General features: G+C 39.8%; 1 protein-coding gene across 2 annotated transcripts in view; it reads right to left on the bottom strand.

Moving 5' to 3' along the window:
• Nucleotides 1-15,909, bottom strand: part of CFAP47 (cilia and flagella associated protein 47) — a 178,705-nt gene that overhangs the window by 145,629 nt on the left and 17,167 nt on the right. For both annotated transcript variants that reach the window (XM_083498341.1, XM_083498342.1), the window contains 9 exons: nucleotides 15,390-15,606; nucleotides 13,824-14,068; nucleotides 12,287-12,417; nucleotides 11,567-11,689; nucleotides 11,070-11,201; nucleotides 9,790-9,867; nucleotides 8,416-8,560; nucleotides 4,167-4,255; nucleotides 3,036-3,201 (listed from right to left, as the gene is read on the bottom strand). In XM_083498341.1, coding sequence (XP_083354467.1) covers nucleotides 3,036-3,201; nucleotides 4,167-4,255; nucleotides 8,416-8,560; nucleotides 9,790-9,867; nucleotides 11,070-11,201; nucleotides 11,567-11,689; nucleotides 12,287-12,417; nucleotides 13,824-14,068; nucleotides 15,390-15,606 — 1,326 coding nt within the window. The remainder of the gene's footprint in view (nucleotides 1-3,035; nucleotides 3,202-4,166; nucleotides 4,256-8,415; nucleotides 8,561-9,789; nucleotides 9,868-11,069; nucleotides 11,202-11,566; nucleotides 11,690-12,286; nucleotides 12,418-13,823; nucleotides 14,069-15,389; nucleotides 15,607-15,909) is intronic.

Consider the following 15,909-nt stretch of genomic DNA (forward strand, 5'->3'; position numbering starts at 1 on the left):
CTGTCTGTCCTACATAGAAATGCCCTACAAAAGGGCATTTCTGACAGATTATGATCCCTCTCATACTAGAAGATGAGCAACTAAACTTTAATTAGTCACTGCCATTTTTTATGATCTGTTCTTTTTGAATATCATTTCACTGTGTCCTCACTCTCCTACATACTGTCCCACCAAAACTTGTCAGTTTTGGATTATACAATGGATCTGATGAAGTTGAGAGTGGTCTACAAAAGCTTATGTCATAATAAATTTGCAAGTCACAAGACATCTGAATCTTCATAATTTGAAGAATTTGCAAACAGTGACTTGGAAGCAGGCTTAATTGTAGTTTGCTGATCTAGATGTCACAGCAAACTAAGGTTAGAGAAAATCATTATTGGAGGAAATCTGGGCAGGAGAGAAAAGAAAAGAGTAGGATTATGTGAGTCTACGGCATGATTCCAGCCTTGAAACTATGGTATGCAGGACTAGGTTACAAGATCTGAATTGAACCTACATATAACAAGCATTAAAAATTTAAATTTGCATCCAAAATAACAAGAAGAAAATAACATTAAAGCACACAATAATTAATAAAGGGGATGTCTTTTCATATACCTATCACGACGAAGTCAGTATCTCCTTCTTTTCAAATGAATTTAAAGCAAACAACACAGTATTCTTCAAAGACAATGGGAAGTGCTTTAGAGTTGCTGCTAATTAAGTCAAACTGAACTGAAGTAGCATTTAAATCCATCTATTTTAATCATAGTCAAAAAGTAATTTTCACTAATGATGGAGAGTTCAAGTCATACTATTTTCTCTGAAACCACTGAATGTCATAAACCCATTATTAGCCACTCTATTATTGTAATGGCACTTACATTTTACATAAAAGTGTATTGATTATGCTTGCTGCTCAAATTTAAGTACAGATAAAGAAATAATAGAAACAGAAAGAAATAATAGCATTACTTTTTATTTCATAGAGTAATTGCTGCATTGAAATAAAGAAATAAAAGTACTATATACAGCCTAGAATTTGATAAAATACTTTTAAGGCTGTGGTGCTATGCACACTTTGAAATGACTTTCTTCTGAGTTAGTGTGCCACATCTGCATTGTAATCGTTATTAAGGCTTGCTATTACAATGAAAAAGGAAGAGCCTATCAGGCATGTCTTATAAGTGATTCACCTTTACATCATATTACGGCATCTTGCACCCAATTCCTAAAAATCTGCAACACTTACAGCATTGTATTTGGTGGCATTATACAGTCGCACCTTGGTTCTCAAACACCAAAAACCTGGAAGTAAGTGTTCTGGTTTTCGAATATTTTTCGGAGGCCGAACGTCCGATGTGGCTGTCAGCTATTGTTTCCGGGGCACCTGCACCAATCAGAAGCTGCGCCTTGGTTTTCGAACATTTCAGAAGTCAAATGGACTTCTGGAACAGATTTAAGTTTGGCTCTTTTTGTTTTTGCTATTTATTTTGTGTTTTTGTTTTTGAGGTTTTTTCGGTTAATTTGTTTTTGTGATTGTGTGAAACCCAGTTCAGCTACTGATTGATTGTGTGACTGCAGAAATGGATAAAAGCCCCCCCCCCATCTAAACAATGACTATCATCAGTGCAGGTAAGGGGAAAATAATAATTTTTATTTTTATCATCTACAATACTGTTTTATTTATTTTATAGTACAGTATATTGATTATTGCTTTCATTTGATGGATCAATGGTCTTGTTAGTAAAATTCATGCTAAATTGCTGTTTTAGGGGTTGTTTTTCAAAGTCTGGAACGGATTAGTCCATTTTGCATTACTTTCTATGGGAAAGAGTGCCTTGGTTTTGGAACACTTTGGTTTTGGAATGGACTTCAGGAACAGATTAAGTTTGAGAACCAAGGTACCACTGCACTGCCATAGCACATTGTGCTATAAAGCTTATACCTGACTAAAGAGCTTCAGGGGTTTTCCTGATTGGTCCAAACAACTACAGCACAATCCTATGCACGCATGCTCAGGAATAAGCTCCATTACTTTCATTCGGGCTTACTTCCTGGTAGAGATGCAAAACACAGAGAAGTGGGGTACAATCAGTGCTTGATCACTGAATGTAACACACACTGTGTAATGCTTGTGTAACTTTTGGTAGCCAGTTACATGTAAAACTGCCAGTCTGGGTGCAGCCTTGGAGTGAAATGCTTCTTTATAACATGTGTCCTTCTCTATACCCAGCATTGCACTCAAAACTAAAGAGAGCCAAAGTGGATTGTAAGCTATTTAGTCACTTTTTTCCACACTGACCAATTTCCTGTGGTTAATAAAAGGTGATACTGTTTCAAACAAGAAAAACTGCTGGGAGAGGCTGCAGAGTTAGCAAGTATAGAATGATGTGTGCATAAGGGGAGGAAATAAAGATGCAAAGTTTATTATATTTTAAATGTATCTAAGATTACTAGCATCATTTCCTTGCCACTGAAAATTACACCAGCCCCTATTTTTCTGTGCATGATAATGGCTTGTTGAATGTTTGAGTGGACTGAGTGATGTTGTCGTTGCAAGGAGAGCGGGCCTGTTGAGTGTAGGGATGTATGTTTATATTAGTTTTGTGCAGTGTGTATGTAAATTATTTTGGTAATTGTATGATTATATGTAAGAGCTTTTTGCATTATTTATAAATTTTTCTAGATATATACTGTAATTATGTTGCATTTTGATTTTTTGTATAGAATTTGCTTCCATGGTTTTTGTTTATTTTACTTATGTACATTTATTTATGTACTCAGATATATTGCTGTTTAATTATGTTACTTAAAATGTGTAACATTATTGTCATCATCAGCACAATGTTGACTGCGGCTCTTAAAACAGGACAGACACCCAAGTTATCACTCGACTGCAGTAACTGCTATGTCAAGGCACAGATCTAGCCCCTCTGTTCTGTCAGCTGGTTTCCCCACTTCTATCAAAAAAAAACTCAAGGGTGGAGGTGGGAGGCAAGAGAGCTATATTACAATATGCACACCAATTTATGTTGTTTCTAAGGTTTACCTACCAGTTCCCTGAACTTTGCACACTTTAGTAGGTATAGTCAACAATTGAGGCCGTGGGACAATGATATGCTTTGCTGAACCAGAAAGACTTGTTTTTTGGGTGTTCAGTGAAGGTTCATCCTCATCAGCGTTAATGTTTATTGGAAGACTGAAGTCATATGCTGCCACCTAGAGGGAAAAAGTCATCACTTTCTCACTGATAACAAAAAGGAATACAGAAAACACACACACACACACATAGACAGTGTGTGGGAATGCCTGAATGGAACAAAGATTTTGCCTATGGACTGGAGCACTTGACATACCCAAAACACATTTAATAAAAGCTACTTCAAGCCTTTATAATGAGATATTTTACACTCTTCACTGAACAGCGCTATTCCCAGATCATTGGTTATAGAGAAATTTAATATTTTTACCTACCTTCCTTTTAAAATCCACAAATTATGCTTACTTGCAAATCAGTACATCATGCACAGTTTTTTGGCTGATTTACAGATGTGTAAATCTTTAAAGACCAAACAATCACATGACATTAAAAAAAAATCTTGCCTGACTAATTCCAGGACCTTGATTACAAATATTATTATTGGCAGTAAAGGATACCCAATTAGGCTATTTACCTAGGAAGACTGGTTTTCCAAAGGTAAATACCTGGACTCTCAGGCAACAGAAGCAGGGAATCGGCTAACCATTCCTACCAGGCACAGTGGGAATACTGCTAACAGCTTCCTCAGAGCAGCAAAGAAACAGAAATAAGAAGTGCCATGAAAAATCCCTTACTATCCCATACTATTTATGTACAGTCGTACCTTGGATCCCAAACGCCTTAGTACTCAGACGTTCTGGCTCCCGAATGATGCAAACCCAAAAGTTATTGTTCTGGTTTGTGAACTGTTTTTGGAAGCCGAACGTCCAATGGGGCTTCCAAACATTTTGGATTCCGGATTCCGTTCAAATTCCAAGGTACGACAACAAGGTACATGCTTCACTGCTATACAGGATATACAGGCTGCTATGTAGTAATTTGGTGACTAAGATGACTTCAGCAGGGGGTTTTTAAGTATTACATAGAGTTAACCCTTTTTCACATGATAAAAAATTGGTTGCTTATTATTATCTCATATACTTACTTCTTTTGGTGTGAAACTCAGTGAACAGTCCAAAGCTGTATTTTCTTCTATAATTGCAGTATAGAAACGGGAAGTATCTGGTGTCACAGCTATCAGAAAACAGAGTGTGTTTTATATGCTGTTACCATTTGTACTGATTAGCTTTATAGTTCTAAGCTATTATTATTAGAATTATTATTATTAGAATTTATATACCACCCTATACCCGCAGGTCTCAGGGCAGATCAAGAAAAAGGGGGAAAGAAATGAGTTAGGGAAGTGGTTCCAGTCATTTCCGGAATTGCTGGTTTTACCTTTTTGCAAGAAAAAAAGAATTGGATTTCACCTCAAGATCGCTGTTCACTGAAGAATTTACCCATAAATTGAACTAACATAGTTCTCCTTATTTACTGTCACATGCACAGTAGTAAACAATGTTCCCAAATTCCAGCCACTTAGGATAAATGAAAAGAATTTGCATAGGGTAGAAAACTAACTCCAAAATTGGCTATGTCCAATTTTTAGTTTCTTGGAAGACTGTATATATGCATCATTTAAGCAGTGATAAGCAGAACATATATGCAGGGAAATACTAGTTTATGAAACTTACACTTGAAAACCTGGACTCTCATGTCCTAAACATACCTATAAGGAAGTTTAAAGTCTATTGAACTAAGTGAGGTGTACATTTGAGATGTTTTAGAGAGTGCTAAAGCCTCTCACAGAACACAGGGGGCATTATTCAAAACCTTTTTGTAAATAGCTACAATTGCTACAGTATTTGTATGTATTTGCAATCATCTTCTTCAACTATCACAATTCTATCTCAGCCATCAACAGCAGAACAAGCATATTCCCTGTGGTGTATAAACAGCAGTGATGCTTATAGGCAAAGACAGAAGTAAACAACCTTAAGTGATCTTGACTGAATCTAAAATGCTTAAAGTCCACAGAAAATATCAAAAACATGAACAACAGCATATGACTTTCTGTAACAGCAGTGGTCTTTCTGAAAGCTATTAATGGTTAGCTATGTCAGCCATGGTTTCTGGCTAATATAATTTAACAGGCAAAAATGAGGGCGGCTTGATACAAGGGCAGTTGACTCATCTCCGACATAGCAAAAACAATCCAAGTAAATTTTGCCACATTGTGAATTGATGGTATAATAAGTTCATGAAGTTTCCATATCATAAGTATCCTGGTTCCATTATGCCATGGGGCATGTGCTGACTCCCAGTTTAGAAAAGTACTGAAGGGGAGGTCAAACCAAACAATTCACCATATTGTCCTGGCTCTCACCGGATGAAGAACTCAAATTCAGAATATGGTTTCTGCAAGAACCCAAAGGTCAAAGGCACAGAAGGTACATGGAATGGCTAGGCAAGCTTGCACTCCCATTGTAAAGGAGTGGGGCAGGCATGACAAGTGTAGCAAACAGGGTGCAACTTTGGACTGGGCAAGCAAATGGGGACTCCTCCTAGTGGGTTGGGCCAGAGCCACGGTGTCCTGGGTAACAGAGGTGGAGATAGTGCTGGCTCAGAGCCAGATGAAATCGAGCACCTCTTCCATAGCAGAAACTAGCAGAAGTGGAGGATTCAGTGGTGAGGGAGGCAGATCCAGGACTTTGGGCTGGATGGATGAGGACTGACTCAGTGATAGCATGCTGGGTCCCTCCCTAGGATCCATCTTCCATATCCTCCACAGACAACTCTCACAGGGCCCAAATGGAGCCCATTCCAGCCTGTTAAATTCCTTCCAAGACTCCATCAGCCTCCCTTTAGCTCTTTCCATCCCTTGATTTCATCCAGCAAGCCTGAGGTGTCTCCATGCGACTCATGGCATCAATAATGGAATAAATGGTTTGACTTCCATAACAGAAACAAAAATGGCTGCAGAAGTCAACTTTATCGGTGAAACCAGCATTAAGCACTGGTAAAGGAGCTGGTGGAAGTGCCCCTTGCACACACACCACCCGTATTGCTGCCTCCCTCCTATTCTGCAGCCCTCTGGGGTGATATATGTTACTGTACCTTTAAGGTGAATAGACTTAAGAGCAAACCTGTCAGTTCACTTGTTCAATTAGAGAAGGCCCAGTTCAGTTTGTGGATGCTGTACATATATGGGGGCTTGCTTTTTAATAAAATGTTCTAAATTGTTAAAGCGACGCGGGTGGCGCTGTGGGCAAAACCTCAGCGCCTAGGACTTGCCGATCGCATGGTCGGCAGTTCGAATCCCTGCGGCGGGGTGTGCTCCCGTCGTTCGGTCCCAGCGCCTGCCAACCTAGCAGTTCGAAAGCACCCCCGGGTGCAAGTAGATAAATAGGGACCGCTTACCAGCGGGAAGGTAAACAGCGTTCCGTGTGCTGCGCTGGCTCGCCAGATGCAGCTTGTCACGCTGGCCATGTGACCCGGAAGTATCTGCGGACAGCGCTGGCTCCCAGCCTATAGAGTGAGATGAGCGCACAACCCTAGTGTCTGGCAAGACTGGCCTGAACGGGCAGGGGTACCTTTACCTTTACCTTTTCTAAATTGTTAAACTGAATCTGGAACTTCATACTGAAGACAACACAGAGTACTAAGGAAGGAAATACATTGTGTGAAACTACTATGGAATATCTGAGAGCTCTGCATCCTTTTTCTCTCTCTCATAAGGCAGCTGAGGAAAGGAAGAGGGAGACATATGATTATAAGTGAGGGATAGAGAGAGGAAAATAGTGGATTTAAACAACCGCACAGGTTTGAGTAAAGCCAGCAGGGATGAATAGGCACTGCAGTTTTAAACAACAGCAGATTGTTGAGCAGAGCAAACAGAGGCTGACAGTGAGAGGAAAATTGTAGTTTTAAACAATAGCAGAGGTCTGAGTAGAGCAAGCAGAGACAGAAAAAAGGGAGAAGACACTGAGGAAAAAAGTGGCAGTTTAAAACAATGTTTCAGTACAGCAAGAAGGGAGTTGGGAACAGCTCTTCTGTGTTAGCTTCCATCTCTGCTATTTCTCACTGTTAAAAAGAAAAAACAACCACCCTCCCTTCCCAATCTATTGAGACCTCTCCCACCACTTTCCTCTCTCAGCGTCCTCTTCTAGCTAAGGCCACTGATGCTGTGCAACCGGCCTTCTTTTATGCTCCTCTGCCCCACCATGATTTCATGCAAAGCCAGGACTCTGATACAGCACTACAAACCCTTCAGTGATAGGCTGAATGATAACAGCCTTACATTTTTTTTATTTTAGTAAGAAACACTCCAGTAGATTCAAGACTGGATAACAATCCCTAACAATTCCTAGGGGAATGTGCACCCATCTCTTAAACCTGTCCATTGTGCTTTAACACACCGCTCCATTTTCTCCCATGTATTGCACAAATCTAATGACTGCAGCTAGAATTTTTTAGGCATATTTTTTACAACTAACTCATTGGAAAATCCTGCATTCTTTTCCTGGTGCTCAGAAGTGCATGGGGAGGACTACTGGCATGGATTCTCATGTGAAAAGCTTTAAGAAGAACTTTACTAACTCGCTGGATTTATGTTTATATACATTTCTATACAAACCTGAGCCTAGGGCTTGCTGATCAGAAGGTTGGTGGTTCAAATCCCTGCGACAGGGTGAGCTCCCGTTGCTCGGTCCCTGCACCTGCCAACCTAGCAGTTCAAAAGCACATCAAAGTGCAAGTAGATAAATAGGTACCGCTCCGGCAGGAAGGTAAATGGCGTTTCCGTGCACTGCTTGGTTCGCCAGAAGCGGATTAGTCATGCTGGCCACATAACCTGGAAGCTGTACACCGGCTCCCTCAGCCAGTAAAGCGAGATGAGCACTGTAACCCCAGAGTCATCTGCGACTGGATCTAACGGTCAGGGGTCCCTTTACCCTTTACCTTTTTATACAGTAATACCTCTGGTTACATACCGTCCTCCTTGAGAATGCTTCGGGTAACGAGCTCCGCTAACCCGGAAGTAGGTGCTCCTGGAAGCAAACTTTGCCCCAGGATGTGAGTGGAAGTCGCACGCCAGAGGTGCGCACATGTAGCAGGAAGCCCCATTAGCAAAACGCGCCTCAGGTTAAGAATGGTTTCAGCTTAAGAACAGACCTCTGGAACAAATTAAGTTCATAACCTGAGGTATCACTGTAGAGCATTAGAGAAGCGTTTTCCCCTTTTTTTTAATTCATGCAGCAACTACACAATATTTCCTTGCTTTAAAAGGGAGATTTTTAGTGTACCCAGACAACTTTCCCCAACTTATTATAGTTCTAAAACAAACAAATAAATACCTGTCTGCAAAGAAAAACGTAGCTCAAAGTCTTCATGTTTGGATAAATCCACAGTCACCTTGGCCCTTGTTTTTCCTTTGTTCTCAATAAGGAATGGAATTTCTTGGGTAGAGCCAACATAAACCCCGGGAAAGCAAAATGAGTCCTTTAAAAAGAAGAAATAACAAGCACTAGAAAGACCTAGGATGAAGGTAAGTGGCTAAATCTGCTAAAAGCCATATTGAAGAAGCAACATCAAGCTGAGTAGCCCACTGTTTAATACAGAACCCATGACAGTAGTTTATTATTCCACTCATTGCCTCACATTCCCAGCAATTTTAAACCAAGTGGAAATATCAACATCAAGACGTATACATGGACCATTTAAGCTATTTAAGCCAATGTTACTGCTAAAATACGTTCTGCTTTATTTAAAACAGCTTTATATCATCAAAAGGGAATCTTGGGGAACAGCCTTACTTAACTGGTTTACAAACTAAGGTAGCCGTCCCTTATATTTTCATAATGTAGCAAGCTCATTGACACCAAGCAGGTCTGAGTTAGCGCCTAGATGGCAGACCACCTGAGAACGCTGTATCAAGTTTCACTGTGGAACAAAGGCTGGACAGAAATGAAACATTTAGTTTATTTAAATTAATTTTGTCTTGTCAGAGTAAAAACTAGATTACACGGCCTCTGGACTGATGCCATGGCACTTTGCCCCCAAGGAAGAGCCCAATCCTTGGAGGAATGAGCACTTCTGCTCTCATGTCGAGGATACGCCTCCGGGAGGTGGGAGGGGAGGAGGGGGTTGGCTTTGTTAAGTGCTGGGGAACATTTTGGGAGAGAGGAGAAGCCTCCAAATTATTCTCTGGTTTAAATTTTGATCTGAATTGTAGAAGAGTTTGGGGGCTTAAAAGGTTTCCATCTCCTTTGGAGAAGGTTTTCACCACCGAAGTTTGGAAAAGTTTGCCAGCATCTGTAGATATTTCTGTAAGTAGTACAGTGTTTTCGCATAAACACACAGCTAAACTATTCTTTGTTTTCAGCTTCCAAAGACCTACATGAAAGCATAATCCAGCCTATGTTAAACACATTTAAGGGCATGCTTAAATCCCCCTATAAAATGAGGACAGAAAAAAGTGCCTTTTTCATTGATGATGCCCTAGTTTACTTATTAGCTTACCTACTTAGTTTATTTAGTTTACCTTGTTTACTGCGGACAAACACTGGCTCCCGTGGCCTATAGAGCAAGATGAGCCAGCAACCCCAGAGTCTGGACCTAACGGTCAGGGGTACCTTTACCTTTTTAGTTTACTTATACAAAACAAATACACAAAATCCAATTCTATGTATCTAATAAAGTAAGTTCAATGAAGAATGTCACATATTTACCATACTGATATATATGTCAGGAACATCTACAGATCCACCAATCCTAAGTTCCAAATATTTTGCATGCCGGACAGCTATCTAATTAATAGGAAAAAAGATAAGACAGTAATATATTTTGCCAGTATATCACCCTTGCAAAGCAATCTTTCTAATGTGAAACTTCCATGCTCAATTGTATTAAGACAAAGTATTTCAAAAACTGTTTCCTAAAATGCAACTGATGATATTGTGATGTAGTTCAGGTGTACAAACAATTGCAAGCTAAGATATCAAATAGTGCAGCCATTGCTGAAGCTAAATTTGTCAGAATGGGTTTGTTATGTTTACAAATTGATGTTTACAAATTGAGAATATGGAAGACAGAATAGTGGGAAAGAGTGATGTATTTGGTCTGGAATAAGCAAACAAATCACTAGTACTTGGCCATAACATCTAGTTATGCAAAGGCCATTATCCCAACAAACAGTGCTGTCAGGGCTAAGCTTGTCTTTACAACTGGAGTTCAGGAGCAACTCTAGAAACCTATTTAGCCCAACCCCAATCTCATTACATTCTGGTTTTGAGTTAGAAAAGCATAGTATCGGTAGTTTTTAAAAGCCATCCCCTTAGAGAACAGTGCAAATACAACATTCCTGTTCCCTTTAACCATGATTAAAATATGAGGAGAGGGCAGTGGAACCATATGCTCTTACATTGCATCTCCTCTCCCTGGTGTAGGAAGCCTGCCTGGAACAACTGAGCTCAGGTGATGTTTCCTCTCTCTCCCTAGAGTATTAGACTGCTTGATTCAAGTCAAGTCATGGAACATAACATAATTCCTATCTCTGGGGTCTCATTGTTCGAGAAGGATTTCACTAGCTGGGGTCTCCCAGCATGGTTTCATGATATCCCCGCATTTTAATTTTCAGTTCAGTTCCTACTTTGCCACCTTTCTTTAGTCACCCTCTGGACTGGTTGCCTTTTGAGACCTTCTCCCACTCAACTTTCTAATCTTCAGTCAATCCATGCTTTTCCTGATCCTATTTTGAGATTATTATTTTTCAAGGCAAACCATCCCTTTAATTATCCTCACAGAAGCTAAGGATTCTATTATTGGCTGTTTTATGCCATCGGCAGATATAATCTGGATTACTATTTCATTGCATCACAGAAGCTCGGCCAATCAATGCAATCTTAGGCTTCACAGGCATTATCCCCAAAAAAGTACTTGCATATCAAAATTCGAGTATTTTTTAAAAGCCAAGCAAATGTTTTTAAATAGTTATTCAATATGTTAATACCTCCACTCTGCTATCAAATTTCATTAATGCATTGGGTCTGAAATAGATGTTGATTTCAGTGTGACCTCCAACAGGTACTACACCCTGAAAGGGAGATATAATCATTCCAGGAAGAGGATTGGCATCAATGACCTGCCAAGAAAAACATGTATTTAAAATTTAAGGTTTCTCTGCAAATATTCTCACATCTATTTCCAGCCTCCCTGATAAAAATTTCAAAGCAGATTACCAAAAATAAAATATACTACCAATAAATTTATCTCACATCCAAAACACAGAAGAATTAAAATAAGCACAAACCAAATGATTCAGTTAAACAAGAGGAATAATTATTAAATGACTTCTGGAATAAAAGGGTTCTGAATGCCTGTCTCATACAATGTGGGAGAGTGGCCTCAAATACCATTTGTGAGCACTCCAGCAGCTGAAGCTTTGGGGTATGAAGGCAAGAACACACAACAATATGCACAATGCTATCCACTTTGGGTATGCCTCACCTGAAAGTATGCATGGTTATGTCCTACATTTTGGAGAATGGCTGTCTTGCAGGTAGTCAAATGCAGAGGAGCATGATTAAAGGTGATCCTTTGTTCCTTAAACTGAACACTGGTGGTGCCAAGCTAATATCGAGAAAGAAAACCAAATAATAATAATAATAATAATTAATAATAATAATAATAATAATAATAATGCATTACCATCAGTGCACTTGTTCCAGCACACATTCAGATTCCCATTACTTCACAGAAGCTAGAATGCAAGCATGAATAAAAATAGACAATAGTTTTTAAGGAAAAGGATGTTAGATTTTTTTAAAAATCAAGAAAAAAATCCACTGTTTCTCTCATTGAGAATGGTACCTTGGCACACCTGCAGCACGGTTTTATTTTAACATTCCGTAGTTAATTCTGCAGCAGTACAGATTTCATTTTACTTATTTAAAGTTGTCATTTTGAACCAGAGTTAGGAAGCTGCCTTACCCCAAGTCAAAGCATTAGCTCCATCTAGCTCAGAATTGTCAATGCTGACAGGCAGGACTGTTCAAAGTTTCAGGCAGGGAGGGGTCTTTCCCAGCCCATCTGTAGACATCAGAGTTCTCACCTGGGACCTCCGACTTGCAAAGTATGGGGTCTACCACTGAGCTACAGCCCTTCTCCAGAATCATAAGGAGTCACAGGCCACATGGGAAAAGTACTAGTAAAAGATTACAATGTTACCTTTGCCAAGCATTTTAGTTTAAGGGTTTTCCCCTGATGCACACACAAATCAAATTCTCCTCTTGTTGGAGCAGAGAAACTTGGGTGCCAAGCCACTTCACACTCTAGATCTTGACAGGCATCTACGACACCTAAATTAATAAAGAAAATGAATATATTACAGCTGCTAAAAATGTAAAGATTATGAAGGGTGACAAGTAATTGGAAAACTTAGCTTAAATCCTGCTCAATATGAATACACATTGTTAAATACTATTATAGAGTCTGGGCTTCAAAACCACAAAAACTGGCATAGTGTACGAAAGTAAAATCTTAACTTGTCAAACTATTCCACATTGATTAAAAATAGGATCTGAATTAAACAGGCAATGCTCCAAAGCCAACCTGTTGTATTTCAAAGACTTAGTCAACTCTGCTAGGTTAGGTAAATGAAGAACAAACAAACAAAACCCTCCGCCATTTTTATTAGGTGACTGCTGGTAACAAGACTTTTTGTTTCATTGACTGCTTTTTGTGGATGCAGTTCTCACCTTTCCTGATACAGTGGTACCTTGGGTTACATACGCTTCAGGTTACATACGCTTCAGGTTACAGGCTCCGCTAACCCAGAAATAGTACCTCGGGTTAAGAACTTTGCTTCAGGATGAGAACAGAAATTGTGTTCCGATGGTGCGGCAGCAGCGGGAGGCCCCATTAGCTAAAGTGGTGCTTCAGGTTAAGAACAGTTTCAGGTTAAGAACAGACCTCCGGAACGAATTAAGTATGTAACCAGAGGTACCACTGTACTTAAAAGCCTTTGATTACCTTGGAGGGGGTGGAGACAATAAAAAGGTTGGTTATTCATATTTTTCTGCTTAGCAACACAAGCTATATGATGCTGGATCACAATCTTAGCTATGTGGTCATGGCTCCAAAAATATACTGAAAGGCAGCACAGTAATTATGACTGGTTAGTCAACTAAGATGTCATTAAGCAAGCGGCAGCCCTAATTTCGAACAGTTCGTCAGGTTAGTAACTGACCCATGTAGTTAGTGTCAGACCACAATATGAAAGACGTGGGTAGACTTAGTTGGTAGAGCACAAGACTCTTAATCGTAGGGTTGTGGGTTCAAGTCCCCACGTTGAGCAAAAGATTCCTGTCTTGCAGGGGGTTGGACTAGATGACTCTTGTGGTCCCATCCAACTCTACAGCTCTATTAGGACCACCTCTCAGTCTAGCCTATTTCACTGGGTTGCTGCAAGAATAAAATGGGCAGTGGGAGAACCATGTATGCGGCCCTTTTCGGAGAAAGAAAATGTGGTAAGAGAAATAAATGAAAGAGTACCTTAAATACCTGCAAACATATCTGCCCCCAAATTCTGAACAATAGACCTATTCACTTCCATATAGACTTTCGTTTTGCGGAACAGTGGCCAATGTGACAGAGGGCTTCCCCTCGCCCTCCTTCAACACTTTAAATATCAGATTGCAGCATATGCCCATCACATGTTACTTTATTTTATCAATGCTTGAAATAGTCCCATAATATACTCTACCTTGCTCTGGGCATATGGAAAATGCCATTCCTTCATCTGTAATTACAGGCTTCCACGTGAATTTTGCAGGGCAGTTTTTACGATTGTATAGTGTCACTGTTGTTCTAAATCCAGTTTCTGCTAAGTAGCTAAAGGCAGGATTTAAAGTCAGTTCCCTTGTAGACATTTCCAAAGCAGCAGGTACTACTAATGCTACCACTAACACATGTCCAGTGTGATGCTGGTTTACTGAATACACGAAAGACCTGTAATGCAGAAGAAATTGCATGTATGATATTAAATTGAAACATGTGAAGAAGAGGATCATAAAAACATGTTAATTCAAATATATTTTAAAATACTTTGCAAAAGTATATGCTATGTAAAGGTAAAGGTACCCCTGCCCGTACGGACCAGTCTTGATAGACTCTAGGGTTGTGCGCTCATCTCACTCTATAGGCTGGGAGCCAGCGCTGTCCGCAGACATTTCCGGGTCACGTGGCCAGCATGACAAGCTGCATCTGGCGAGCCAGCGCAGCACACGGAAATGCTGTTTACCTTCCCGCTAGTAAGCGGTCCCTATTTATCTACTTGCACCCGGGGGTGCTTTCGAACTGCTAGGTTGGCAGGTGCTGGGACCGAGCAACGCGAGCGCACCCCGCCACGGGGATTCGAACCGCCAACCTGACGATCGGCAAGTCCTAGGCACTGAGGTTTTGCCCACAGCGCCACCCGCGTCCCAAAGTATATGCTAGTTGTGACCAAATACTGGAACATCTTAAAAAACTGGGCTTTGTAAATTATAAGACCACTTTTCAGGGGGGTGAAATCAGAAATAGTAATCTATTTTAGTAACTTGAATTACTTAAAAGGTGTTTGGATCAAGGGGAATTTTTTAAAAATAAAATCCAATGCAAATGCTTTTAAGTGTGCATAGGATTGACACCTAAATGTTATATACACATATACATATACATACATATATGTGTGTGTGTGTGCGCGCGTGCGCACGCGTGCAGGTACGTATCTAAAATGTGTGTGTATATGTGCATGTGTACCAGGGCCATATAGTGACCAGGGCCATAGCTTGGGGATGGCGAGGTGGGCCCCTGCCAGGGGCGCAGGCAATTGGGGGGTGCAAAATCAGCTAAAAATATGTCCATAAATATAAATATCAATTATTGCCTCATAAGAAATTATTTTAAATAGAAGGTGAATTGAATAGGTGGAGGAGAGGCGGAAAGAAGAGCTTGTTTATCCATGGCTAGAGGGCACAATCTGGATGGTTCTGTCAGGGGAGCAAAATCACCTAGTAACGGCTCTGATAGTGACATCAACACAGAACTTTATTTGGTTCCTGCCTTTAAAAACAAGTCATGCCATTTTGTCAAGGCAACATGTATAAAATAATTGTGCAAATATCAGCTTGCTTTTCAATTCACAGTTTCAATTCCTTTTCTTTGTTAAATTTAAAAATAAAAAATATTATTTATAAAAAAGACAAAATGCATAAGAACCCTTTCCTCCCTCAGAGTGCTTTACTCAAAAAGTTATTCCCCCCCCCCCAAAAAAGTCAAAAAGTTTTACTTTTGAAAGTTTCCCAATTTCTTGTTCTCAAACACAACTGGAATATAAGTCTTCGTAAAAGGTGGAATGACATGAGACAAAGGGCTGGTCTGTTGCAGTTCCTCACTTTCAATTCCTACTTGTACCCAGATGTAGACTGGGAGATTATTCACCAGATGCATTTTTCTGGTAGATGTAGAACACACGCAAACCTCTCCAAAGTCAATGGTAGAAGGGCCTGAAAAGAATGGAAAGGAGATGTGGCTGCAGAATTTTTAAAAATGGCTTTTTTTCTATTGTGAAGAATTAGGATCAGAATTTATAATTAATTAATTAATTAATACTATTACCATATATTTATTTATACCCCAACTTTTTCCTTGACAGGGACTCATGGCAGCCTACAGATAAAAATAAGAACAGCTAAAAATATAGGGGGGAAACAATCCTTAAAAAAGCAATTCAACACTGATATAGTTGTAATTCTATCTCTCTATCTATACACACAAACATAAAATATATTGAAATGGCATGGTATGTC

Source organism: Podarcis liolepis (assembly GCF_965112155.1).
Source record: "Podarcis liolepis genome assembly, chromosome: 4".
NCBI lineage: Eukaryota > Metazoa > Chordata > Lepidosauria > Squamata > Lacertidae > Podarcis > Podarcis liolepis.